Source organism: Eptatretus burgeri, chromosome 10 (genome assembly GCF_056783735.1).
Source record: "Eptatretus burgeri isolate ZD-2024b chromosome 10, Ebu_testis_v1, whole genome shotgun sequence".
Lineage (NCBI taxonomy): Eukaryota > Metazoa > Chordata > Myxini > Myxiniformes > Myxinidae > Eptatretus > Eptatretus burgeri.
This window is the reverse complement of record NC_140970.1, coordinates 102,135,685-102,163,452: the sequence shown is the minus strand read 5'-3', so window position 1 is coordinate 102,163,452 and position 27,768 is coordinate 102,135,685. Positions and strand designations below refer to the sequence as shown.

At 48.0% G+C, this 27,768-nt stretch overlaps 2 protein-coding genes across 4 annotated transcripts in view; both read right to left on the bottom strand.

The window, feature by feature from the left end:
• Positions 1-60: 60 nt before the first annotated feature.
• Positions 61-27,768, bottom strand: part of LOC147019318 (uncharacterized) — a 38,919-nt gene continuing 11,211 nt past the window's right edge. The window contains exon 4 of one of the 3 annotated variants that reach the window (XM_085899713.1): positions 61-6,834. In XM_085899713.1, coding sequence (XP_085755839.1) covers positions 6,782-6,834 — 53 coding nt within the window. In that variant the 3' untranslated portion in view covers positions 61-6,781. The other 2 variants (XM_085899712.1, XM_085899714.1) reach the window with 2 other exon arrangements.
• Positions 22,522-25,805, bottom strand: LOC147019319 (uncharacterized; the record flags this gene model as incomplete). The annotated part of the gene is given in 2 exon segments (XM_085899917.1): positions 22,522-22,619; positions 23,108-25,805. Coding segments are annotated over 2 exon segments (2,796 nt in total), but the record flags the coding sequence as incomplete, so codon positions are not given.

Below are 27,768 nucleotides of genomic sequence, written 5' to 3'. Positions count from 1 at the left end.
ATGATAAATAATAACTACGTGCAAGAAAAATAAATAACTCTGGAGGTGCAACATACCAGACTCAAGCACGGATGGGGGACGAAAACCCAGATGAGGCCTCAGCTGCTGTGGAGACGTCGACGAAGATGGCGAATAGTCACAGAGCGGAGAGACAATGAAGCAGATGATGAGGTAGGCAAACGGGCAGCAGGCAGACGAAGTGGGGAGCACACGAAACAGGGAGCAGACGATGGAGCAGGAACTTGGGCAGGCGAGTAGGGCGATGAAGCAGCCACGACAGACAGAACAACCGTTTTATCAGACGATCTCCCACTCTCTCCTCGTTTCGTGCCGAACCCAACTCGCGCAAGACCCGCAGAACCCAGAGCCTCGGAACCTCCTCCCCTTAATCCCAGGCCAGCACCGCCCCTCGCGAGGTGATCCGAGCTCCTCCCCTCTCCCTCTCTCTCTCTTTCCGAGGACATCGTTCCTCCAAAACTGCTCCTTCTCTCAGCATGACAATCCTCTCTCAAAACTCCTCCCTCTCTTTCAAAAAGCCTCACCCAGGGAGACTACAAAAGGTTGCACATACGATTCCTTCACCTTTGACCCTGAATAATTCATCACAATGCCCTCACCCTTTGTATGGTGCACATTCAAACAATACAATTCTTAAGCTAATGTTTCCCTGGTTATTACTTAGATATTTATGGCTACTCGAACATAGGCCATACTAATGTTTACATTTATAACTGTTCTCACGCCATATCTACCCCATCCCCACAAAGTAACACAGCCCCCACTTCCCCCCTGGAACCACAGCTCTCACAAGGTTAACTGCAGGGGCAACAGCTCGAGCCTTAAAGGGATACTTTGCTGAAAATTTGTCGGTGCCATTATCGTGATAAATTCCTATAAAGTATGAGAAATCAAATATGCTGCACATGAACAACTGATTTCAATCATGCAAGGTAGATGCTCCCCCAAATAACTTCAACTTCACCGCCATTTTGGCAGCTCTGTCAGTCGCCATCCTGGAGTTCATCAACCAATCAGCGTGCACGACGTCACCCGTGCTTGATGTCAGACATTTCCTCTACATCTCCCAATCAAATGCAGGTTGCTATGGTTCACTCCCTCTTATTTCCTCATGTTCGTTGTTGATTTCACAGGTTTCCCCACTGTCGGTGCGTTGCCATCTCTCTGTGACTTTGCTCCTTCATGAGCCACTACTTTGTGGACAAAATATACAACATGATGTCGTCAATCTTTTATATGCAGTCCTGTTTGTGGTGAGGATGTTGAGGTCATAGAGAGATTCACTTACCTTGGCAGTGATATTCATGTCTCTGCCGGCTATGAGTCAGAGGTCAACAGATGTTTGGGTCGGGCCTGGGGAGTCATGGATTCACTGGATCATGGGGTGTGGCGCTGCCGGTACCTGTGTGGGAGGATGAAAGTCCTAGTCTTCAGGTCCTTGGTCCTTCCAGTCTTGCTCTATGGATGTGAGACTTGGTCTCTGACCAAGGATCTGAGACGGAGACTTAATTCCTTTGGTACCAGGTCTCTTCGGAGAATCCTTGGCTATTGCTGGTCGGACTTTATGTCCAACGAGCAGTTGCTGAGAGAGACTCAAATGAGATTTGTTACCTGCATAGTCCGTGAGCGTTAGCTGCGGCTGTATGGACATGTGGCTCGTTTTTCTGACACTGATCCTGCTCACCAGATTCTCTTAGTGAGGGAGTCTCATGAGTGGAGGAGGCCAATGGGCCATCCATGTCACTCGTGGTTGCAGCAGGTTGATCGGCATCTCAAGGAGATTGGGATTGGCCAGGCATCTGCCTGGGGGATGGCCAGATGGAGGTCCCTGGAGTACCGGCGGAAAGTGACTGCAGCGACACGCTGCTCTGGCGCATGCTCGCATACCTGACCTGACCTGACTGTGTACGAGTATGCACATTATACTTACCTCAACCCAACGTCGTTTTATCCCGTGATTTTCTGAAACCTTTCGCGGTGGTGCACAAGCCGTGTGCTCAAACATGGATGGGTACGCATCATCTGTCAGGGTCAACTTGGTTTTGGGATACAAATGTGATGCTATTACATACTTGGGGGTCAACAAACAGAAACCTCTCCTCGGAGTGATGCAGACCCACTTTTCCGGGGCATGGAGCAGTTTCAAGGCGGACAACCAGACTTTGATTGAGCTCCGTTTACCCCATGGTAGAGGAAAGAATGAACATCTTGGATCTGATTTCTCAGTCCTGGTACGTCCTGGAGCGCAACAAGTTGGCATATTTTGTTTGGTAAAAGTGTCAGCGGTGGCATCTGTGAACGGCCAAGGGGATTAAGCACTCATGACATCACACCCAAAGTTCAAGGTCACAGATTTCTCCAAGCTGCGATCTCTTCCAGGTTTTGACTCCAAGTACTAAATCGTGACATAAATTGATATGTTCTATTTTGGGACGTTTCTTTTAGCTACAAATCGCCTGCAATACTTTCCAGAAGTGGTGTACATTTCAAAAATACCGGTTTGGCATCGAGCAATTTTTAGCAAAGTAACCCATTAATGCTTACTGATTTGCACCTAATTAACCTCATCAAAATAAATCAGAAGGGGCTGCGGGAAGTGGGCAGCAGGTAACTTACCTTTCCTCCTTATCGTTCTACCCCCTTCACTGCAAATAAAATTCAAAAAATGTACAATTTCTTACGTACAACATTCTTCCCTCTTGACTTCTCACTCTGAAGTCTTGGGGTAGGGAGAAAATGGCTTCCAAAAAGAAGGGACAATACCTCTGGGCACTCACCTGGTAGAATCATGACACTGAGGATGAAGTCAAAGTGGGATGGAATCAGAAAATTGTCTCAATGAGCCAAAGATATAGCAAATACATATTTTGTGGGGTAACCCCCCCCCCCCCATAAACTCCCCTCAATCCTGATTTTTTTTTTCTTTTAAATAGCATGACCAAACTTTGGTACATCACGGGTGATAAATGTTGTGGTCAAGTTTCATCGGAATTGCTTGTGTAGTTTCTCAGAAAAAAAGCAAATACCTATTTTGGGGGGCAACCCCCCATCGACACTCTTCGGGCCCGATGTTTTGTTTTTATACCATGAACAAACTTTGGCACGTGCTGGATAATGATGGTTGTGGTAATGTTTCATCAAAACCACGTGGGTAGTTTCGGAGAAGAAGTTGAAAGTATTTGTGGATGGACGGATTGACGGATTGACGGATGGACGACGCGCCATCCCATTAGCTCCTCGGAACTACGTTCGAGGTGAGCTAAAAACAAGCAGGTCTAATTTATCCACAATTTAAATTATCCAATAAACAATCCCATCTGATTGACCACATCCCCCAGTGGATGTCACCTGCTCCAGCTGTCAGCTGAGCCCAATTACCCAATTTTGAAACCACCTATCCAATTTCATGGGCCACTAGCGCGCCATAGTACATTTCAAGTTGCATGGGACCGAGTGGAACATTCCCCCATACACAACAACAACCATCACATTCCCTGCAAGGCCATGGCCTCATACTTAAACACACCGCAGGTGTGGCCCTCAACTTGGCAGCGGGGAAGTCCTGCACAGGCAAAATGGTGGGGACATTTAAGGCTGTGGTGCCCACAGTCCAAAGCAAGTCACCTGATGCCACGATTTCATTGCGCACCTTCCTGTTCAACTTATCAGTCCCCAGCAGCTAAACAGCCTCCTTGCTGTACATCCCAGCAAAGAACATCTCCACAACACAGGCACTCTTGGCTTCAGGCACTCCAGGCCTCTCCCAGGGTCATCAAGGGTCTCCCTACCCATTAGTCGCCCAAACAGACCCTCCTCCGACGGGCCCCCAAACTCCAAATACCATCAACTGCCAGGGACGAGTTACCTAGGGAGAGGCCACGGGTACCGCTCCTACAGAGCTTCATCCGTCACTCACTAGACAACACCGCCCCTTGCAAGGCGATCCAAGCTCCAACCTTCTCTCTTTCCAAGGATGCCAGCCCTCCAAAACTCCTATCAGCACAACGCCCCTCGCTCAAAACTCCTCCCTCGCTTTTTCACATACTTGTGCACTTTCGTGATTTTTAGTATCGCACACACGTAGTGGTACAACACAAATTTGATCATGATTATTACAGAGATGTTGTTTTTTCACCGAACTGCCAGCAAATCGTTCGATGCATTATCTGGCATGCCAGCATAATTCCGAAGAGCAGATTCTGGTAAACCCAGCACTACGAGTCCACTCGTAGTCGGCAGTCAACGCGTTTCCTAAACACGGGCTTCAACGTCCATCGTCTACATGAGGTCACCCCAATGCAACAAATTTGGCCTGGATCCAAAACGGCCATCACGTAATCATGAGACACCTTTGCGAAAACTTTCTCCTGATCCAAACTAACGATGGTTAGTCAATGAGACCTTAATGTGAGACCCTTTGCTCCACAAACTGGATCGCCTCTCGAACCAAGCCCAGGCTGTCTGACGCTTTGCGACCCAGAACAGGACAAGTCTGGTCTAGGTGCAAAATATCCCCTGCGACATCGTGGATATGCCTCACCAACACCTTGCTAAGTATTTTATACTCGACATGAAGCAAAGTGATGGGGCACCAGTTGGACAAGTCCTCCTGATCACCCTTTTTGTGTGCAAGAGTCACCCCACCACGACACATTGAATCTGAAAGCCTGGGAAAGGCGACTCCCTCCGTGCACAATACCCAGGAAGAAGTACAGAGATTTCTTTCCAGCCTGCTCCCAAATGTCAGAACATGCATGTTTTTTTTTAATCCAGTGTTGCTGCCTCGCTTCTTTTTATCCAGTGGTGTTGCCTGGCTTCTTCTTTTTATCCAGTTTTGTTGCCTGGCTTATTTTTATCCAGTGGTGTTTCCTGGCTTCTTTTTATCCAGTGGTGTTTCCTGGCTTCTTTTTATCCAGTGTTGTTGCCTGGCTTCTTCTTTTTATCCAGTGTTGTTGCCTGGCTTCTTCTTTTTATCCAGTGGTGTTGCCTGGCTTCTTCTTTTTATCCAGTGGTGTTGCCTGGCTTCTTCTTTTTATCCAGTGGTGTTGCCTGGCTTCTTTTTATCCAGTGGTGTTGCCTGGCTTCTTTTTATCCAGTGGTGTTTCCTGGCTTCTTTTTATCCAGTGGCGTTGCCTGGCTCTTTTTATCCAGTGGTGTTTCCTGGCTTCTTTTATCCAGTGGTGTTGCCAGGCTCTTTTTATCCAGTGTTGTTTCCTGGCTCTTTTTATCCAGTGGTGTTGCCTGCCTCGTTTTATCAGTGGTGATGCCTGGCTCTTTTTATCCAGTGGTGTTGCCTGACTCGTTTTATCCAGTGGTGTTGCCTGGCTCTTTTTATCCAGTGTTGTTGCCTGGCTCATTTTATCCAATGGTGTTTCCTGGCTTCTTTTTATCCAGTGGTGTGGCCTGGCTCTTTTTATCCAGTGGTGTTGCCTGGCTCTTTTTATCCAGTGGTGATGCCTGGCTCTTTTTATCCAGTGGTGTTGCCTGGCTTCGTTTTATCCAGTGGTGTTGCCTGGCTCGTTTTATCCAGTGGTGTTGCCTGGCTCGTTTTATCCAGTGGTGTTGCCTGGCTCGTTTTATCCAGTGGTGTTGCCTGGCTCGTTTTATCCAGTGGTGTTGCTTGGCTCGTTTTATCCAGTGGTGTTGCTTGGCTCGTTTTATCCAGTGGTGTTGCCTGGCTCGTTTTATCCAGTGGTGTTGCCTGGCACGTTTTATCCAGTGGTGTTGCCTGGCACGTTTTATCCAGTGGTGTTGCCTGGCTCGTTTTATCCAGTGGTGTTGCCTGGCTCGTTTTATCCAGTGGTGTTGCTTGGCTCGTTTTATCCAGTGGTGTTGCTTGGCTCGTTTTATCCAGTGGTGTTGCCTGGCTCACTTTGGTCAATTCTTTGAGAAGAGTTATTTCAGTAGATGGTGCCACATGTGAACCATTCTTAGTAAACTCCCTACCTCATGATTTGTGATATTGTTTATTCATAACGGGTGTGTTGATCATTAAATTACCCACAATTCACTGTGAAAGAGGGATTTCCCCTGGTTTTTCCTTGGTGCATTGATGTCCTCTAGGCCATATTGCAGGTGCATATATGTTCATCCTCCAGCACCGGCAATAACACCTGCACACAATGGCTTCCTCTTTTCTTTAGTTAATATGGATTCATGCCGACCAACGGATGAAAGCAGATGGGACATCTGGCTTAGCATTCCTATAAAAGATGGCACACATTGATACATCAGGGTGACATTCTACAGTCTGGTTTGGAATCGAAGTCACACTTGGCAGCCGAAAGGTGTGTGTACACTCCTTGGAGTTATCCTGTCAACCCCCATTTCCTTCATGGGCTTCAAGATTTTTACTTCACAAACCAGTGGGACATTGTTTGCAGATATCCTGACCCATTCCTAATTTCTTGCATGGTTGTCTCCACTGTGAAAATGTTGCAGAATTCGCAATTGCTAGCATTCTCACAATTACATTTGTCTCATACCGTTTCCATAGCAGTCGAATCTGACCTTACAACTGCAGTTCTGATGATTCACCAGTAGTGGGCACAGAATCTCAAAGCATTTCAGAGGGCATCTAAATCCAGCTGCTTCCTCGGCATTCCAGTTGTAGATGTCAAATATGTCTAATAATAGCACTATTGTGTGTTTATACGAGGTGAAAGTACCCGAGTGTGTATACAGGATACGTCGTGCAGGAATGATGGGTCAAATGTCCTTTGCTGTGAAGCTCTCTGTCGATGCAGTCCAGTTCAGCGATTCATCACATGGTGATTATTGAAATCGAGGTTTTCATAGCCAAGCTCACTTTTTGTTCTGAAATACATTATGTATGACAAGGCTGTAAGCAGACACGTGTGAATTTTTACATCGATTTGATGATTTTCATCAACAATGAACAAATCAATACAAAGCACCTCGTACATCAGTGATTCAAACCTGAGAGTTCCAAGTTCAGTTGTATTTTTGATGCATTCACAAAAAAGTATTCATGATTTTGAGAGACATCTGCTAAGCTACCCTAGCTGTGTTTTCACAAACATCAATTTAAGGAGGTGGGATGTTCCACATGACTTTAATAAGTCACAAAGTTAATGACCAGTAGTGCAGATAATGATTGTACATTTCTGGCTATAAGCACAAGAGAAAAAGACTGAAAATACTTTTAAAACGTCAGAGTTCATAGAACACCTTACCCCCATGCAGTCTTTAAAAAAAATAAAGGACATGGGAAGAGTCTTTTAAACTCTTGCTTTGCATTTCCGAGCACGATATACATTCCTTTTGTTCGTGAACAAAAGGTAAGAGAGAGGAAGGAGGGGGAAAGAGAGAGGAAGGAGGGGGAAAGAGAGAGGAAGGAGGGGGAAAGAGAGAGGAAGGAGGGGGAAAGAGAGAGGAAGGGGGGGGAGAGAGAGAGGAAGGAGGGGGAAAGAGAGAGGGAGGGGGGGGAAAGAGAGAGGAAGGAGGGGGAAAGAGAGAGGAAGGAGGGGGAAAGAGAGAGGAAGGAGGGGGAAAGAGAGAGGAAGGAGGGGGAAAGAGAGAGGAAGGAGGGGGAAAGAGAGAGGAAGGAGGGGGAAAGAGAGAGGAAGGAGGGGGAAAGAGAGAGGAAGGAGGGGGAAAGAGAGAGGAAGGAGGGGGAAAGAGAGAGGAAGGAGGGGGAAAGAGAGAGGAAGGAGGGGGAAAGAGAGAGGAAGGAGGGGGAAAGAGAGAGGAAGGAGGGGGAAAGAGAGAGGAAGGAGGGGGAAAGAGAGAGGAAGGAGGGGGAAAGAGAGAGGAAGGAGGGGGAAAGAGAGAGGAAGGAGGGGAAAGAGAGAGGAAGGAGGGGGAAAGAGAGAGGAAGGAGGGGGAAAGAGAGAGGAAGGAGGGGGAAAGGGAGAGGAAGGAGAGGGAAAGAGAGAGGAAGGAGGGGGAAAGAGAGAGGAAGGAGGTGTGGTGTAGCCTGCGGGCATGCAGGGCGGGGCATGATGATGATGCATGATGGGCATGATGATGGGAGGAGGGGTTGGTGTGGTCATCGGGTCTGTAAGGGATATAAGGTGTGCGCGCCGCCTGAGGCATTGTAGTAATGCTGGAGTCGCCCGGCTCGTGAGTGTGCTGAGTACGTAATAAAGGAGAGCCGTGGGCAAAGTACGCCCGCGCTCGCGCTTGTGCAACACAGCTCGGCTCGACTGTTCCCCCGCTCGTGTCTGCCTGCTAAGCATCTTCTATTCAGTACATCACAGTTGGCTGACGAGGATCTTCGGATCGGCGTGTGCAGGGCGGCAAGTAACCCGTGCGGTTCCAGGCTACGGAGCCAAGGGTCTCGCCAGCACGAGCATGGCAGAAGGTCGGGGCACGGCGCACGGGCGCGTACCCGTGTTCGGGGGAGATGAATTCGAGTTGTTTTCTGAACAGTAAGGTTGCTACTTTCGCGCGAATGATGTAGATGATGAAGAGAAACGCAAGGCGATCTTGCTCGCCTCGCTATCAACGGAGCACTACCGGCTGCTGAGTGATTTTGTGGCTCCAAATAAGCCCAGTGATGACGGGCTATCGTTTCAGGACATCGTGGCGAAAATGAAGACCCACTTGGCGCCAGAGAAGTCGTTACATCTCGCGCGGTTCCAGTTCGATCACCTCGCTAAGGGTGGCGAGGAGCGCGTTGCAGACTTCGTAGCACGGGTGAAGCATTCGGCTGTGCCTTGCAAGTTCACGACAGAGGAGCGTCCGGCACGGCTCAGAGATCGTTTTATTTCTGGTCTGCGAGACGCAAAGATGGTAGCAGCCATCCTGCGGTTGACCGACATCACATTCGACTCGGCGGTCGGGACTGCTTCGTCTGTCGAGCAGACACTCACGGATGTCCGCACCATCGCTGGCCAGGACGTAATGAGTAGCTCCAGCTGGGGCATGTCGGCTGATCCCGAGGTCCACGCGGTGACCGCGCAGGTGCCGCAGGTCGCGCAGCCCGGAGTCCGCGCGATGGCTCAAGTGCCGCAGGTCGCACGCGCGCCTGGCGGTGCGGGACGAGGGCGCGCACCGCAGCACGGTCGCACCGGGAGCGAAGGAGCTTTCCAGGGGTGCTGGGGGTGTGGGGGTCCGCACCTGCGACAAATGTGCCCGTATAAGAACACCGTGTGTTTGCATTGTCACAAGGTGGGACATTTGAAGCGTGTGTGTCGGATGGCGGGGGCCTCCGTTGGGGTCTTGGATGACGAGGTGCGGGAGGACCCCAGTGACCTGGAGATCGGCCTGCAACCGGGGCATGGCGATGCCGGCGAGCCGGAGCAGGAGATGCAACCACGGTTGAGTCTGTTTTCCGTTGGTTCGGAGATGACGACGCCGTTCACGGTGGAGGTCGAAGTGAATGGCGAGCCGACCGTGTTTTGCGTGGACACCGGGGCTGCGGTGTCGGTCATGGGTGAGCAGGCGGCTCGTGGTCTTCGTGGTGTTCGCCTGGTCAAGACGGCCTTGTCGCTGTACATGTACACTGGTGAAGCGATTGCACCGCTTGCGAGGGCCGACGTCTCAGTGCGCTACCGATGTCGACGCGCCCGGCTCTCGGTGTTCGTGGTGCGAGGGGAGGTGCCCGCCCTTTTTGGTCGGGACTGGCTGGCGCACCTCGGGCTGGATCTCCGGTTCGTACCTCCAGGTGTGCCAGTGCTCTCTTCGATGCCTTCGTCGAGTACCGCGGGCGAGGCTCTGGCGGCGGGGGGCCGCGTCGATACAACGGGAGCGGCCGTTCGTTGCTGCCTGCGGCAGTGATGTACGGTTCGGGAGCGGCGAGAGCCGTATCAGCTCTCGCGATGAGTTCCCGCGTTTCGGCAGCGTTCGTGAGGCAATGCGTGCCGGTGTTGTTCGGGCAGCTGCGACAGGTTGCGGTGAGCCCGTGGCGTTAAAGGAAGTCGCGAGTCACAACATCGAGTCAACAACCAAGAAACGGACTCGTGATGTGGGTTGTGGGTTGCTGTTCATTGCATATGTGTTTTTCCTTGCTCTAGTGATGCAGTTTAACGTTGTTGAAATAAATACCAGCAGTTCCCGTGTGAGAGTGGGTTGGGCGGAGATCAATCAATGGGATTTGTATTATGATCAATGTGATGTGGTGGCTTTGGGAGCGGTGGTGGCGAATAAAAAGGTTGGGTTGGCCTTCCATTGTCCCAGGCCGCGGGTAGTTGCTTTGTCATGTGCTGGAATTTTATCAAAAGAACGCGCTGTACGGAAAAATGAGTTTGCAATGGTTCGAATGATGTTCGTAGTGATTTATAACGAGCCTATGATTGAAGTGTGGTTTAAATGGAATTGCTACCGTCTAGCTGCCGTGTGGGTCTCGGAGATCGACTCGGAGCCAAGACTGGTGCGCTGGTCGGCGTTACCCCCACCTCTGGTTGCGAGCGCAGCTCTCTGTGTTCGCTCAAGGCCGTTTAGACGGGCGTTGGCGTCTCAACTGATTGTGGTGCGTGGGTTGTTTTGGAGCATTAAGTGCGTACAGCCAGCGGCGCTGTTCAGTGCCCCCGGCCAAGGTCGATCAAGGCTGGCGCTGGCGCCACGGCTTCCAGACAGCGGGCTTCCGGCCTCGGAATGTTTATCTACGTCGGGTCTGCCTGGGGGGAGTGGGCCGGAGGCGTTTGATGGTGCCGGGGGAGGTTTGCTCGGGAGATCGCCACGGCCTCGCCGAGGGCCATGTCAGCATGAGCCGCCTGGGGGCGTTTCCGCTGTGTAGGGCTGCTGTGCTTTTCGCCTTGCTGCTTCATATCGGTAACGCGGCCAGAGTTTGGGAGGTGCTGTGTCTTCGGAATCTGGCCGTGGCAGCTCCAGTAGCTCGCTTTCACGCATTATATGATGTGGTGTGCTGTTATACTTCGCTGTTTTCGTTTTTTGTGCCTTGTCGACTATTATACCGAAGTCCTTCGTGTTGTTTATGCTTATTATGATGGTGATCATTTAATAATCATAGTTTTAGGAGGGAGGAGTGTGGTGTAGCCTGCGGGCATGCAGGGCGGGGCATGATGATGATGCATGATGGGCATGATGATGGGAGGAGGGGTCGGCGTGGTCATCGGGTCTGTAAGGGATATAAGGTGTGCGCGCCGCCTGAGGCATTGTAGTAATGCTGGAGTCGCCCGGCTCGTGAGTGTGCTGAGTACGTAATAAAGGAGAGCCGCGGGCAAAGTACGCCCGCGCTCGCCCTTGTGCAACACAGCCCGGCTCGACTGTTCCCCCGCTCGTGTCTGCCTGCTAAGCATCTTCTATTCAGTACATCACAGGAGGGGGAAAGAGAGAGGAAGGAGGGGGAAAGAGAGAGGAAGGAGGGGGAAAGAGAGAGGAAGGAGGGGGAAAGAGAGAGGAAGGAGGGGGAAAGAGAGAGGAAGGAGGGGGAAAGAGAGAGGAAGAAGGGGGAAAGAGAGAGGAAGGAGGGGGAAAGAGAGAAGAGGGAGGGGGAAAGAGAGGAGGGAGGGGAGAGAGAGTGAGGGAGGGAGGAGAGAGTGAGGAAGGGGGAGGGAAAGCAGCGTGAGGAAGGGGGAGGGAAAGCAGCGTGAGGAAGGGGGAGGGAAAGCAGCGTGAGGAAGGGGGAGGGAAAGCAGCGTGAGGAAGGGGGAGGGAAAGCAGCGTGAGGAAGGGGGAGGGAAAGCAGCGTGAGGAAGGGGGGAGGGAAAGCAGCGTGATGAAGGGGGGGAGAAAGCAGCGTGAGGAAGGGGGAGGAAAAGCAGCGTGAGGAAGGGGGGAGGGAAAGCAGAGTGAGGAAGGGGGGAGAGAAAGCAGCGTGAGGAAGGGAGGAGGGAAAGCAGCGTGAGGAAGGGGGGAGGGAAAGCAGAGTGAGGAAGGGGGGAGGGAAAGCAGCGTGAGGAAGGGGGGAGGGAAAGCAGCGTGAGGAAGGGAGGAGGGAAAGCAGCGTGAGGAAGGGGGAGGGAAAGCAGCGTGAGGAAGGGAGGAGGGAAAGCAGCGTGAGGAAGGGAGGAGGGAAAGCAGCGTGAGGAAGGGGGAGGGAAAGCAGCGTGAGGAAGGGGGAGGGAAAGCAGCGTGAGGAAGGGGAGGGAAAGCAGCGTGAGGAAGGGGGAGGGAAAGCAGCGTGAGGAAGGGGGGAGGGAAAGCAGCGTGAGGAAGGGGGAGGGAAAGCAGCGTGAGGAAGGGGGAGGGAAAGCAGCGTGAGGAAGGGAGGAGGGAAAGCAGAAAGGGTGGGAGGGAAAGCAGCAAGAGGTGAGAGAAAGGGAAGGCAGGTGGTGGAGCATCAATTAGGATTCATACCGTCTCATCAGAATGATTCTGCATTTCTACCGGTCACACTATAAATACCACCCAGAGACAAGCACCGCCCAGCCGTGTCCAGAGATAAACACCGCCCCAGGTCGAAAAACCAGTTAAAACCAGTACACATTTTCAACTGGTCTCTATTGGTTCTAATTGGTCTTTAACTGGTCTCTATTGGTTTCAACTGGTACCAGTTAAATTCAGTCAGAATTCCAATTTCCCAGTTGAAAAAACCAGTAGCTCATATTTGTACCAGTTAAAGTCTTACTGGTTCCAGTTGATACCAGTTGCAATGTACTGGTCCCAGTTGATACCAGTTACAATGTACTGGTCCCAGTTGATACCAGTTAGTTAAATACAATTGTATTTCAACTGGTAATATATCACTCTATTCCAATTTCCATATTAAAACCAGTAAGAAACCAACTGGCTTTACTGGTACCAGTTGGCTACTGGTTTTCAACTGGTACCAGTTGACCAGTAAGCAACTGGTCTTTACTGGTTTTTTGACCTGGGGCTCAGACACGTCCGGAGACAAACTCTCATTGGGACATGTCCAGAGACACTCCCATCCAGACATGTCCAGAGATAAATACTATCCTGAAATGTCTGGAGACAAACTCCCATGCAGACATAAACACTGCCCGTACATAAATACCGCATGGACGCGTCTGGAGACAAACACCGCCCAGATGTGTCTGGACATAAACTCCCATCAGGACATAAACACCACCCAGACACATCTGGAGACAAACTCCCATCCAGACATAAACCGCGCTTGGACACGTTTGGAGACAAACACCTCCCGGACACGTCTGGAGCCAAGCTGCCCAGAGACAAACACTGCTCAGACATATCCAGACACAAACTCCCATCCAGACATGAACACCACCCAGACATGTCCTGAGACAAACTCCCATCTGGAGACAAACCCCGTCTGGACATAACCACCATCCAGATAGCAGAGATAGAGATATATACTGTGTATATATATATATATATATATATATATATATATATATATATATAGGTTTGGGAGTTATCAGAGAGAATATGTTATGCTTTGTGAACAACACGCACGCACGAACGCACTTGGCCAATATCGACAATTTTTCAGAAATCGGCAGATTGGAGTCAGTGTGATAACCGACTACAGTACGTACAGTATGTAACCCAGAAATCTTGAGTAGCTTTCACTGAAAAACAATGTTACATTTATATGGACATTTCAGGGAGATGTCCACAAACATTATTCTTTATAAACAGCAAATTTAGAAATCACGTTAATACAGCAAACGGCTCAGAAATTGGGCGTTATCAAATATTTTGGTTTGAAACTCACAAAGAAAAACATTTGACCTTTGTGAAGCAAATCTTCTTCTTCTTCTTTCGGCTGCTCCCCTTAGGGGTCGCCACAGCGGATCATCCATATGATCCGCATAGCGATTTGGCACATGTTTTACACCGGATGCCCTTCCTGACGCAACCCTGGTCACCTCTTACGACACAGGGATATGGTACACCTATTTTAACCAGGGTATACACCGGCCCAGTACACTGGTACTCACTTCGCCGACCTCGGAAGGATGACAGGCTGAGTCAACCCCTTGGTGTATTAATTCAGTGGCCCAACGGGGCTTGAACTCAGGATCTCTTGGATCCCAAGCCGCTGCCCTCACCACTGCGCCAACACCAGGCTCACCTTTGTGAAGCAAATATCATAACCAAATGCTTGAGAAACAGGTGTGAGGACAAAGGGAAACCTGAAAGAACCTCCATAAGATATGGGATGAAACTTTACCACCACGGCACCCATAACAGGCATGGTATGTCCACACACCCACAGAGAGTCCATACAGATCCAAATCTACCCATATGTACTACATCCGTGTGTGCTGTATACGTACCTCGACCTTGTAGTAACCGTCGACTGTACATCCCGATCAGGAAATGGACCGCATTGTACAGCTCGGTCAGTGGCTTCAGCAATCAAGCACTCCAACGGAACGTCTGGCTTGACAAGTGATTACCAATTGCCATCGATATAACTTTGCACCTGGGAACGCTCGTGTAATGTCCGAATTGGACAAATCAACACTTTTGGGGGGAATCAGAACTGCTGGTACTTTCAAATTTGGAGCTTACATTTTGTAATTCTGGTTAGTTTAAGAGATTCTCCCAGTTATTCACATTCACAAATGAACTAAACGCACGAATGCTGGTGTCTCCAAGCGTTTATAAGCATTGCAATGTTCCCAACGATGAACAAGCATTCGATAATATGAATGAGGAAAGTGACAACAACAACCTTTTCGTTAAGAAATCGTTGCGGCCTGTTCCAAGTCAAGGCATAGTTGAGTCGGCCAAAAAACATGGCGGCTTCAGACCCCAGCGAGGTTACCCAGGAAACGCCTTAAGACCCCAGAGAGCGAGGTGGCCGAGGATCGCCTGATGAAGAATATAATTAAACAAGGCTGTTAATTATCTTCAAAAGAGTTGTTTTAATTAATCCAAACTCCCAATTTTCACTCTTGCACTTCCTTGGAGTTTTCTTAGTATGCTTGCAAAGTTTCAGGCTGCAAGGTTTTATAGTTTTGGAGTTATTGAAGACACACACGCACGCACGCACACGCACGCACGCACGCACGCACACACCTCCATGGTTACACAGCAAATCCGAATTTTTACGATGAGTGATCAGTGAGGCAGTAGCTTGAAAATTTAGATTATTTTTATTATTTTAATCTTGAAATGAACAATCACAATTAATTATTTTTTTTACATCTATGTCAACCCACAGACAGTTATTGATCGACCTTCATATTGATGTGTGTAATTAATTGCCCATTGTGTATACGGTGCACTGGTGTCTGTGTCTGGACTAAGTGTTGAAAAAAATTTCTCATCTAATCTTCCAAAACAAATGCTTGTATGTCTGTTTTTGAACTGGATACCACACAACTGACCACTTAGTCATCTTGCCTAATAGTCCACATCCACGGAGGCTTTCATGAGCTTTGACAGAAATACAAAAATATCTGCAAACACTTTGCCATTTGTGAAAGCGTGGGTGTTTCTACGTTTTTTTCTCTCTCTCTTTTAAATTTAAACATTCGTGGATATTTTCCACATCACAAGGTCACTCTTGGATGCCAAGCAATGAGGCATAACTCTAAAGCCTACAGCAACTGCTGTAATGTACCGAGGTTCATTTCAACTTAGTAGAAGAGCAATGCCTGTGTTTGGGGAAAATCTATCCATCAAGTGAGATGGATTGAGAAAAGGCAGAAGGAGAGTAGGAGTGCAGTGACAGATTGAGATAAAAGTCCACAAGAGGTGGAGTAAAGCGGGAGATTCAAGGACAGGGAGAATGGATATAAAACAGTTATAAGGGAAAGAAGATTGAGAGAGGAACAGTGTGGAATCATGCCAAGTCAAACAGGGTGCGTTTCAAGGCAATGCTCCAAGTTTCCAAGTTTCTGAAACCAGTGGAAAACTTAATCGGACGGCCACACCCCAGTGTCCGTGTTTTCTTTATACAAAACTCAAGTCCAAAACTGAAACCTGAATCAACCCTGTGGTTTGGAATTCCAGATCCCTGTGCAATAGATACTCTATCTGCGAACTTTTTCTGCCCTTTTTACAACATCACAAGTGGAATGACAAATTCAAATAATTGTGCTCTCAATGAAGATACACGGTGGATTGATTGAATATGCAAAGGCGGACATACAACATTTAACAATGTTGTATACTAATCAAAACGGTTTTTATCACACTGTCAGAGTCGCTTGCAAAAAATACATTATGGATTTATTTTTAACAAATCACAACGACCTTGAAAAAGGAGTGGATGGGAATAGAGTCATTTGGGGTGGAAAAGATCATGAGTACTGATGGGGGAATGACCTGAGGTAGTGATGAACAGCTGTCTTGAAGCCCTGGAGGGAAGAATGTGACTGAACAGATTGGGGAAGTTGGTTCCAAAGGCAAGAGAAAAGACAAACAAATCGGTGGAGCATCCCTGTTATGATGACTGTACAGCACACAGCCAAGCAGGAAGTGATTGTGGAGGGGAAAGCACAGCCAAAGGTACTCCTGGAGATTAGGAGAGGAATGGGTAGTACACTGGCAGTGAGGAAATGGACTTCTTGACATAAATTGCAATTCCTGCCACCAGAACTGGGTTCAGGCCTGTAAAAGAAACAAAAAACAGGTAGGCTCAAAACTAACCACATCTGAGATGCAGGATCGAAATAAATAGAATGACCATGAAAAGGTACACAGGAGTGAGCACTCAATACAAAGAACAATCGCCACAACACAAACAACATAAGTTAAATAATTTTTTTAAAATAATGTTTCAGAAATTTCCAGTCATGGATTTACACATGATACTTAATGTCATGTGTTAATGAAAGATCGGAACACTAGATTTTTTTTTTTTAAAAAGGATAAATATATTGTTACGGCCTGGGGTTCGAGGTTCTCTATGAGGGGAAGCGCTTAAGTTCCTCCCGAATACCCGGGCCTGAGGCCACCACCCGCGGATAACTCCGTGGCTCAACAAGTTGCAAGACAACCATGCACGCCGATTGGTACCGCCAATCCTGGCAGGGTTCCTACTACTTTGCGTGTTACTGTTTCCAGTGGATAGACAGTATCAAGGGGGGCCCGTGCCCTCGCTGCATACTTGCTTTATCTTACCGGATCAGGTGCAGCTGAGCGGAGCTGCCAAGTATGCACCAGTGGGGTAGAACTTCCTGGCTATCGCTATATGCAGACAATGTTGGATCAATGGAGGAAAAGACGCTACGAACTCGGTACATTACAATAACAAATAATTTATTTGTAACTAGTGTGAGGAAAGGTATGTGTACAATAAGCAATGCGTTTAATACAAAAGATCCACACAGCAGGGAAAGCTAGGAGTGGTGAGCTGCGGCAAAATATAACCCAGTTATATATACAAAAGAAAAACACAATGCAGAGTTAAACCGATCTAATACTTATCCAGGCTCATCTATGCTAACATGACAGGGACCATTAGAAACACTCCCAAGGAAAGTTAGACAGCACAGAAAGATAAGAAAAAGTACGAGGTGGTTGTAACCTGTTAATTACCAGGCGAGGTTGATGGACCTGCATAAACCCAGTCTCTAGGAGGTGGAAGGAGGAGGAAATTGAGGGTGTCTAAGGTGTGTGGTTGGAGGAAGTGCAAAATGAGGATATGGTGATGTGCAAATGATAGGCAAGTGATGTGCAGGGAGGAAACTGCAACAGATGTGGATCAGTGGGTCCAGATAATCGCTGAAGCTCTTTTTTTTATGAATATGCATCTACAGCAGACGAGACGGAAAGGAAAGAAAAGAATGCGTGAGAAGATAGGCTGAATTATGTGTAAGGAAGTCTGTAAGAGTAACTGCTGTAATAGCTGTGCTCGGCGTGGTGCCTGGTTCCTTAGTTCATACAGTGCTCTGATTCATGCACTCCGTTCCACTGCTCCGCCAAGCTCCGTTCGTTGAACCACGAACCAAGAAGTGAGCAAGAACGCAAAGAACAGAATGCACCTGTGCGGAAGACACGGTGCTTTTTATAATACCTGAGAGGAGGAGTTTGGTATTGGACCAGGCGATGCGATACGTGTTTTCCAGCACCCCCGTTGATGCACAGACAATTAACACGGTGGTGGTCCCACCCATGCAAGGGCACAGCCACGAAAATGGCCCCATCAGGCAAAACATGGCGCCGAGCACCAGGTCGCGCTCTTTGGCTGCGAACATGTGCCAAACACGCAATGGTGGCCACAATGGAGCGGAGCATCATGGCCACCAACACGAGTCCAGCCGAAATGAGTCCAGTGCACACCAGCACTCCAAGTGAGACGTCCACACGTCCAGACCCGAGCGCTGGCAATGGCAACGGCATCCCCTGTTCCCCGCCGGTCCCAAAAGGGAGTGGCGGTCATCGGCGGCTACCATGGTTCAGGCGCTTGTAGTGGCAGCACAGTGGTTCATGGTGGTTGTAGGTTGTGGTTTTTCGTTGTGGTTGAGGTGGCAATGGTGAATGTAGGTGAGCTTTGATTGTGGTTCAATGGTGTGGCGATTATAATAAAGGAGTTTTGATGGTGTATGAAATGTTGTAGCGATGAGGTTAGAGTATGGTGAAGGTTGAAGTGAAATGCCCGTTGAGTTATGGCACACGATTTGAATGGTTTTGGTGCGTGTATGCTAATAAATGCTATTTGTTATGGTCTTTGGTGTGCATGCATGCATAAAGGAGATTCGTGTGTGCAGCAAAACAAAATAAGTAAAAGGATGGGAAGAAAGACTTACACGATGCCCAAACAACGCATGACCCAAAAACCCACTTGACATAAGGGAAGGACTGCAGGGAATGAATACTAATGAAATAACTATCTCGGGAACCGTTACATGTTGTGTTCCATTGCTTGGGGAGTGACGGTTTTGCAGAACCGTCACAATATTAATCGACTTTCGAATAAGGAGTTTAAAATTTTGAAGTCTTCATCACTTCAAAAGTTCCACAAACCGAGTGACTCAAGACTTGATATATCTGTTTCATTTAATGATACCTGGTGTCATTCATCTGTGGATGCAGACACCCATTGAGCTGTACGGTGCATACCCTTTAAGATCATCGGTGCTGTTGAAGCAGTTTCATGGCAAGGCTCATATGCTGGGTGGCTTGCCATTGCCTTCGCAGCAGACAGTCAGGCAGGGCAGGAATTTGGAATTAGTTCACGGTGCCGGCAATAGCTGCCTACTCTTTGCGACGGACACAGTGGAATCTTTAACATCCACTAAATAATGCCGGCAGATGGGACTCCAAGTTTAACGTCCATCCAAGGGATGGGGCACACACATTGATGCTTCGCCCTGCTTACGAAACACCGGGATGACAGTTGATAACTGGGTCGGGATTCAAACCCAGGCTCGACAGCTCCGAGAAGCATGTGCATACATATAGGCTATCCTGCCAGTATTTTCTCGAGTTTCCTAAAAACAAACCTGCAGGCAATGCACTTTTGTTGCACCAAAGCAGTATTGTGGTCTTCACAAACTCGATCAAACTTTTTTTCTGAGTCTTGATGAAAAACTAATTTTATTTACAACATTCAGCCGCTCCAACTATGGACATGTACAGTTCACCAGTCAGATGAATTCTAGGATTGCAAAGGCAAACATGTTTATTAAAAACTAAACACACAACATTAAAATAAATTCCAGACAGTTTGCTCGTCGACTCGCATGTTTTCAAGCAAAGAGCCATTGCCCACTTACCCCACTTTACCGCAGTACAGCATGTAAATCTTTTAAGCCTTAAATTAAGAGTGGTTTTCTCAATGCAGTGCAAAACGCTTATAAATTCATCACAGCAGATAATGTGTAAGATGCACACAACTGGGCCTCTGTGCTTTGCACAAACACTGTTGCAGAGCTAGCTGCAATGTTCTATTGAAAGGAGCGGGGAGAATATTGGTCTCGAAACACCTGGAGAACATCAGTGACCACATCCGATACCACACCTCATCGTGTATGCTCTCGCCTTCTGGATATCAGGTTGACCTGAGCTAGCACCTTTATGTACGGCCATCTTTTACCACCACAGTAGAATCAACGAACATTACGTGCACCCTCATTTTAAATTACCCACAATTCAATGCGAAAGGGGGACCTTTAACCACACATTTACACACCAATTTGTTTTATTACTTTTCTACAAGCAGCAGCATCACGGCATCCATGTTCCAAAACAGCTGAATCCCCTCTACCTTTGTAACCCTGATTCATATTTAAATGACAAATATGCCCAGTTTCGATCCCCCATGCATGGACAAAACATTTGATATCAACTATCATTCACTGAGGCAACAGGCAAACATATGGACTATGCCAAGCTACAGAACATCCACCTCCATTTTGCTCATCCATTTTCTCTCAGCTGATTCTTGCATGTTCCAGACTCTTCTGGTTCATTACAACACGATCCATCCGAACATTCCCCCTCCACGGGGTCCAGACGGGACCCCTACCTTTTCGCAAAGCTTACAAGTGGCACTGTTATAACTTACCTGTCGCCGTCCCCATCCTTTTATATGTGGCTCACGAGGGACACGCGTTTCACGCCAATTTGCCTTGTGGCCTTCTCCTTTTCCAAGAGGCTTACAGGAGCGATGTGGCACACACACCCTTCTGGGTCTTCCACAAGACCAAAAGGGAGCATGACCTCCCGTCTCTCACTGCCCAAACACGTCTCGGCACCTCCTCTTTTACACATTTTATTCCCCTGGTGCTGTTATTCCCTCTCATCTACTTCTGCATTCTATCTCCCTCTCTGACACTTCCTGTTTCAATTCACGTTATATTTTCAATTTCTTGTTTTATTTTTTTCTATCTCCCCTTGTTCTGTTACTCTTTGTCTGTTATTTAGGTTCGCTCTATTCTGTTTCTTCCCTCTATTTTGCTTTCTTTATTCTCCCTACCATTTCCCTCTCTACTCTCTGCTCTTCCCTAATCTTCCCCAGGCTCCGCACTCGTCTTGCTTGGCTGGCCATCGCCTGCTGCTGCGCAGCTTCGACTTCAGCTGAGGATGCTCCTATCTCTTGGATAGGAGCATCCTCAGAAGTCCTGCTTGGCTTCTTTAGCCTCCAACTTGGCTCCCATGGTGTCCTGGCTAGTTCTCAGTTCCTGAACTTTGCCCAACAAGAAGCCCATATCCAGAGTCCCAGGCGATAAAAGCCTACTGCCACTTGGCACAGAGCTACTGGAAGGGGATCTTGGCTGCTGGGGAGTACTAGGCTACCGGGTGTGGGGAGGCGATGCCACTGGAACCTCTACCTTCATCTCCCTCGGGGACATGGTGGTGTCAGCTCAGTGATGCCCTCCTCCAATAGGGAATGGAAGTTACTCTCCATCATGCTTGTCATTCAAAAAAACGTTTTTTATTTCAATTTGAAATGAATTTAAAACCAAATTGCTATTCATTTGGATTTGAGGGGGCTGTTGTTCCCCTAGGGTACAAATCCCACTCCTGACACCAGTGTAATGGTTGCAAGGTTTTTCACAGACCCAGCGTTTGCTAGGCAGGGAGGGGTGAGAGGTCCTGTTTCCGCCCTCAATTTGCGTATGCACCGGCATTTAAGGCTGCACTGCCATCGGCAATTAGCCATCAGAATGCTGAGGGAAATGATCCATGTCCTGCTTCTCTCCTCACTCGGGTCTGCTTTGTCTACAGATTATTTATTTCCAAGTTCTGAAAGGGCTTTCTGATGCTCTTGGCTACTTTCTCGAATGCTAAAAGACTTTTTTAAATTCTTACCATATTCTAACAGATATCTTGTCATGTTGCATTCTGTTCATGCATGATATACAGGGATTACTGAACACAATGTTGAGCATATATTTCGTCCTATTTGGCCTTAACTCAAGTACGGAAGCACAGCTACTTGCGCTCGACTGTGTCTGGGAACTGAACCACTATTCTGCTCCGTCGAGATGCAGCACGTCTGGCACACAGCAGCATCTTGGTATTGGCTTCTTCCTGATCAGATGCCAGATCCTCATTTATCACACAGTTTCCTTTGCCCTTTGTGATTCATAATGCTTTTTCAACATTCTGTAATATGGTTCCAACTACCAACAGATGATGAAACTCCAGCTCCGTATGCCCCATTTGGTACCAACTATCAGAAAGGAAGGAACACAGATTTTCCTTATTTCTCAGATTATATAATAAGTTCCCAAACAAGGAACTTCGACACAGGTGGCCATTAGGCCCATTGAAGTCTGCACTATTATTACCAACCTATTGTTGTTTGTCTATGCTGCATCCTTCTTAAAATGCTGAGCATCAAGCAAGGAAGCGGCACATACCATTTTAAAAGTTTTTAGTATGATGCGGTCGGGGTTCGAACCACTGACCTCCAAACTCAGAGCAGACCGGTTCCCCAAGACCATTGGAACATTCTTGATTCTCGATGTATTTGGTCCACTGCCTTGGAATGAGTGTGTTTTGTGCTCCGAATGTTGACTTTATGTGCAGGTGATGCTCTTCTCTTGCTTGTTTCTGAAGCTTTGATGGATTTTTGTCTATATTGGTCAAACACCATATCAGCCTGATTGCATCCTCTGTGTTCCAGCAATGGTCTTGTCACAGTAGAGTAATGCTTCATTGCCAGTCCCCCAAAATCCACTACACTGCCACGGTTGACCACCTGTAATCGTGCCAGACTGTCGATAATATAGCTCATGGTTACATGTCTGCCTGGTGCAGGCAATTCAGACTTGATTTCCCCGGCTTCTCTAATTCTGCCATAAGGACGCTCGTATTTGTCTTACTCATTGTACCACCTACATGGACAAAATAAAAAGGAACTGGAGACAGCACAAAGCTGAGAATGCACTTCAGACCAGTTTCCCTTGTTACCTCTGCTACCGAAGATGGACGAAGGTTATGTTTGTGTGTGCGTGCATGTGTGCGGATGTGTGTATGTATATGTGTGCGGATGTCTGTATGTATATGTGTACGGATGTCTGTATGTATATGTGTGCGGATGTGTGTATGTATATGTGTGCGGATGTGTGTGTGTATATGTGCGCGAATGTGTGCGTGTATGTGCGAGTGTGACTGTATGTGCGAGTGTGACTATGTGCGTGAATGTGTGTGTATATGCGAGTGTGACTGTATGTGCGAGTGTGACTGTATGTGCGTGTGTGACTGTATGTGCGTGCGTGTGACTGTATGTTCGTGCGTGTGACTGTATGTGCGTGCGTGTGACTGTATGTGCGTGCGTGTGACTGTATGTGCGTGCGTGTGACTGTATGTGCGTGCGCGTGACTGTATGTGCGTGCGCGTGACTGTATGTGCGTGCGCGTGACTGTATGTGCGTGCGCGTGACTGTATGTGCGTGCGCGTGACTGTATGTGCGTGCGCGTGACTGTATGTGCGTGCGCGTGACTGTATGTGCGTGCGCGTGACTGTATGTGCGTGCGCGTGACTGTATGTGCGTGCGCGTGACTGTATGTGCGTTCGCGCGACTGTATGTGCGTTCGTGCGACTGTATGTGCGTTCGTGCGACTGTATGTGCGTGCGTGTGAGCGACTGTATGTGCGTGCGTGTGAGCGACTGTATGTGCGTGCGTGTGAGCGACTGTATGTGCGTGCGTGTGAGCGACTGTATGTGCGTGCGTGTGAGCGACTGTATGTGCGTGCGTGTGTGCGACTGTATGTGCGTGCGTGTGTGCGACTGTATGTGCGTGCGTGTGTGCGACTGTATGTGCGTGCGTGTGTGCGACTGTATGTGCGTGCGTGTGACTGTATGTGCGTGCGTGTGTGCGACTGTATGTGCGTGCGTGTGTGCGACTGTATGTGCGTGTGTGTGTGACTGTATGTGCGTGTGTATGTGCGTGTGTGTGTGACTGTATGTGTGTGTGACTGTATGTGTGTGTGACTGTATGTGTGTGTGACTGTATGTGGGGGTGACTGTCTGTGTGTGTGTGTGTGTGTGTGTGTGTGTGTGTGAGACTGTATGTGCGTGTGTGTGTGAGACTGTATGTGCGTGTGTGAGACTGTATGTGCGTGTGTGTGTGACTGTATGTGCGTGTGTGTGTGACTGTATGTGCATGTGTGTGTGACTGTATGTGCGTGTGTGTGTGACTGTATGTGCGTGTGTGCGTGACTGTATGTGCGTGTTTTCGTGACTGTATGTGCGTGTGTGCGGGACTGTATGTCCGTGTGTGTGCGACTGTATGTGCGTGCGTGTGTGCGACTGTATGTGCGTGTGAGTGTGACTGCATGTGTGTGTGACTGTATGTGTGTGTGACTGTATGTGTGTGTGACTGTATGTGTGTGTGACTGGATGTGTGTGTGACTGTATGTGTGTGTGACTGTGTGTGTGTGAGACTGTATGTGTGTGTGTGTGTGAGACTGTATGTGTGTGTGTGTGTGTGTGAGACTGTATGTGTGTGTGTGTGTGAGACTGTATGTGCGTGTGTGAGACTGTATGTGCGTGTGTGTGTGACTGTATGTGCGTGTGTGTGTGACTGTATGTGCGTGTGTGTGTGACTGTATGTGCGTGTGTGTGTGTGTGACTGTATGTGCGTGTGTGTGTGTGACTGTATGTGCGTGTGTGACTGTATGTGCGTGTGTGTGTGTGTGACTGTATATGTGTGTGTGACTGTATGTGTGTGTGACTGTATGTGTGTGTGTGACTGTATGTGTGTGTGACTGTATGTGTGTGTGACTGTATGTGTGTGTGACTGTATGTGTGTGTGTGACTGTATGTGTGTGACTGTATGTGTGTGTGTGTGTGTGACTATGTGTGTGTGTGAGACTGTATGTGTGTGTGAGACTGTATGTGTGTGTGTGTGACTGTATGTGTGTGTGAGACTGTATGTGTGTGTGTGAGACTGTATGTGTGTGTGTGAGTGTGTGAGACTGTATGTGTGTGTGACTGTATGTGTGTGTGACTGTATGTGTGTGTGACTGTATGTGTGTGTGACTGTATGTGTGTGACTGTATGTGTGTGTGACTGTATGTGTGTGACTGTATGTGTGTGTGACTGTATGTGTGTGTGATTGTATGTGTGTGTGTGATTGTATGTGTGTGTGTGACTGTATGTGTGTGTGTGTGTGACTGTATGTGTGTGACTGTATGTGTGTGTGACTGTATGTGTGTGAAACTGTATGCACGTATATGTGTGTGAATGTGTGTGCATGTATGTGTATGTATGTGTGTGCACGTGTGTGAATGTATGTGTGTGCATGTATGTCAATGTATGTGTGTGGATATATGTGGATGTATGTGTGAATATATGTATGTGTGTGAATATGTGTGTATGTGTGTGACTGTATGTGTGTGAATGTATGTGTGTGAATGTATGTGTGTGAATGTATGTGTGTGAATGCATGTGTGTGAATGCATGTGTGTGAATGTATGTGTGTGAATGTATGTGTGTGAATGTATGTGTGTGACTGTATGTGTGTGAATGTATGTGTGTGAATGTATGTGTGTGAATGTATGCGCGTGTATGTGTATGTATGTGTGCGCATGTATGTGTGTGTATGTATGTGTGTATGTATGTGTGTGAATGTATGTGTGTGAATGTATGTGTGTGCATGTGTGTGAGTGTATGTGTGTGCATGTATGTGTATGTATGTGTGTGTATGCATGCGTGTGCATGCATGTGTATGCATGTGTGTGAATGTATGTGCATATATGTGTATGTATGTGTGTGAATATACGTGTATGTGTGTGAATGTATGTGTGTACATGTACGTGTGTGGATATATGTGTATGTATGTGTGTGAATATATGTGTATGTATGTGTGTATGAATGTGTGTATGTATGTGTGTGCGTGTGTGAATGTGTGTGTGTGTGTATGTAAATGTATGTGTGTATGTATGCGAATGTATGTGTGTGTATGTATGTGTGTGAATGTATGTGAATGCATGTGTGTATGTGTAAGTGTGTATGTGTAAGTGTGTATGTGTAAGTGTGTATGTGTAAGTGTGTATGTGTAAGTGTGTATGTGTAAGTGTGTGAATGTATGTGTGTGAGTATGAATGTGTGTATGCATGTGTGTGTATGAGTGTGAATGTGTGTATGCATGTGTGTGTGTGTATATATATATATATATATATATATATATATATATATATATATATATATATATGAATGTATGCGTGTGAACGTATGCGTGTGAACGTATGCGTGTATGCGCGGGCACATACACTGGCAAATACAACCCTTTGCTTTGCTGACGGGAATATTAAGGAAGGGGTGGAGAAGGAGGGATAGAGGGTGGAGAGAAGAGAGAGGGAAGGGAAGGGAGAGAGGGAGGGGAGCAATGGGAAAGCGTGTATGGAGGAGAGGTGGGGGGAACTAATAGTCCATGGGCCCAGGCCAGAAATTCCACTTGTCGGTACCATCGAAGGAAACCAATCCAAGTTATGATTTTAGAATTGGTGTATATATAGATCATATTTTGATGTGTTAACCATTGCAGACTGGCAGCTTATTGGTAGTTATGATCTTTGGAATGTACCCACCCTCCGCATAATGAAAGCGAAAAGGCAAACAAATCTGGATATCCTGAGCTGTTATTGAATGATATTACCTTCACGGGATGTGTCAATAGTCCATTGTGTGATTTTCCCCCAAAACGCCAATATCTCAGAATGGTAAAATGGTAAAAATGCAAAATACATCCACTAAGCTGCTCTTCTGGAACGGTTATCACATATTGAAATAATCATATAGTCCCTACCAATAACTTAGTAGCCCTAAAGTTTGGTTTCCCAGATGGTACTGATATATGCCTGGGCCCATGGACTATAAGAGGGGTGAGGAAGGTGGGAGCTCAGAAGCGGGAAAGAGCGAGGAAGAGCGAGGAAGAGGGTGGGGGGTGGGGAGATCAAAATCTCAAACATCGACAGACACTCCCGGAAAAGGGGGGGTGTCGGAGCGAGGAGGATGGGGGAGAGAAAAGGAGGGGAAGTGGTGAGGCGGAGGGGGTTTGGGAGGAGATAAGCGCGAGGCGAGCAGTTCTGGACTTGCTTGAGGCAGTGGGACTTGTGGAGAAGTGGAGAGGGGTCGTACAGGATTTAACGAAATGGGGTCCATTAAAATAGCACGTTAATACAGCATGCGATGACCACCGGGAGATGTCCATGGGGGGGGGGTGGAATGGAGAGGGGGTAACCGTGAGGGGTGGTGAAAGGAATGCAAGGCAATGTGAGGGGAAGAGAATGCGGTGTGAGGGGAAGGCAAGGCAGCGTAAGGGGCGGGAAAGGGAAGGCACTACAAGGGGAGGGAAAGGTGGCGTGAGGGGAGTGGAATGGAGGCAGCATGAGGGGCAGGAAAGGGAAGGCAGCACAAGGGGAGGGGAAGGGAAGGGCGATACTACGTGTCCAAACAGCAACATTTTCTTTTTAACCACTGGGTTCTATATAAAACTGGGCGGGAGCATTGAAAACAAACTCTATCTACCTGGCAAAGGCCTGCCTGCATGCATGCTTGCACTTGTAGCGACCTTTGCACCCCTGCGGTCGGCTCACTCCAAATCTGATTCATGCATGCTATCCTATGGGAAGGCCGTTTTAAATTTAAAACTAAACTGCCAGTCCTTAACGGCCCCCTTAACAGAGGGGGAGGGGGAGAGGTTGGAGAGAGAGGAAGGGAAGTAGTCAGAGAGAGAGAGAGGGATGGGTGGGATCAGGGTGAGAGAGGAAGAGGGGAGAGAGGTAGGGGAAGGGGGTGAGTGGGGAGTGGGGAGAAAGGGGATGTGAAAGTGCAGAGGGAGAGAGGGGATGGGAGAATGTGGAGGGCTTTCCTGTCGTGATGTGGCGATTCGTTGCTTTGTAATAATTGAAGCATTTTTTTTAACTCATTGTAATCATCCCATTTATTTTGCTTTCCTAACTCCTGTAAAGAACCATGGTGGCACCATCAGATGTTTGGAGAGCATGCGCCAAGTGACTTCACACCAAACACTCCATG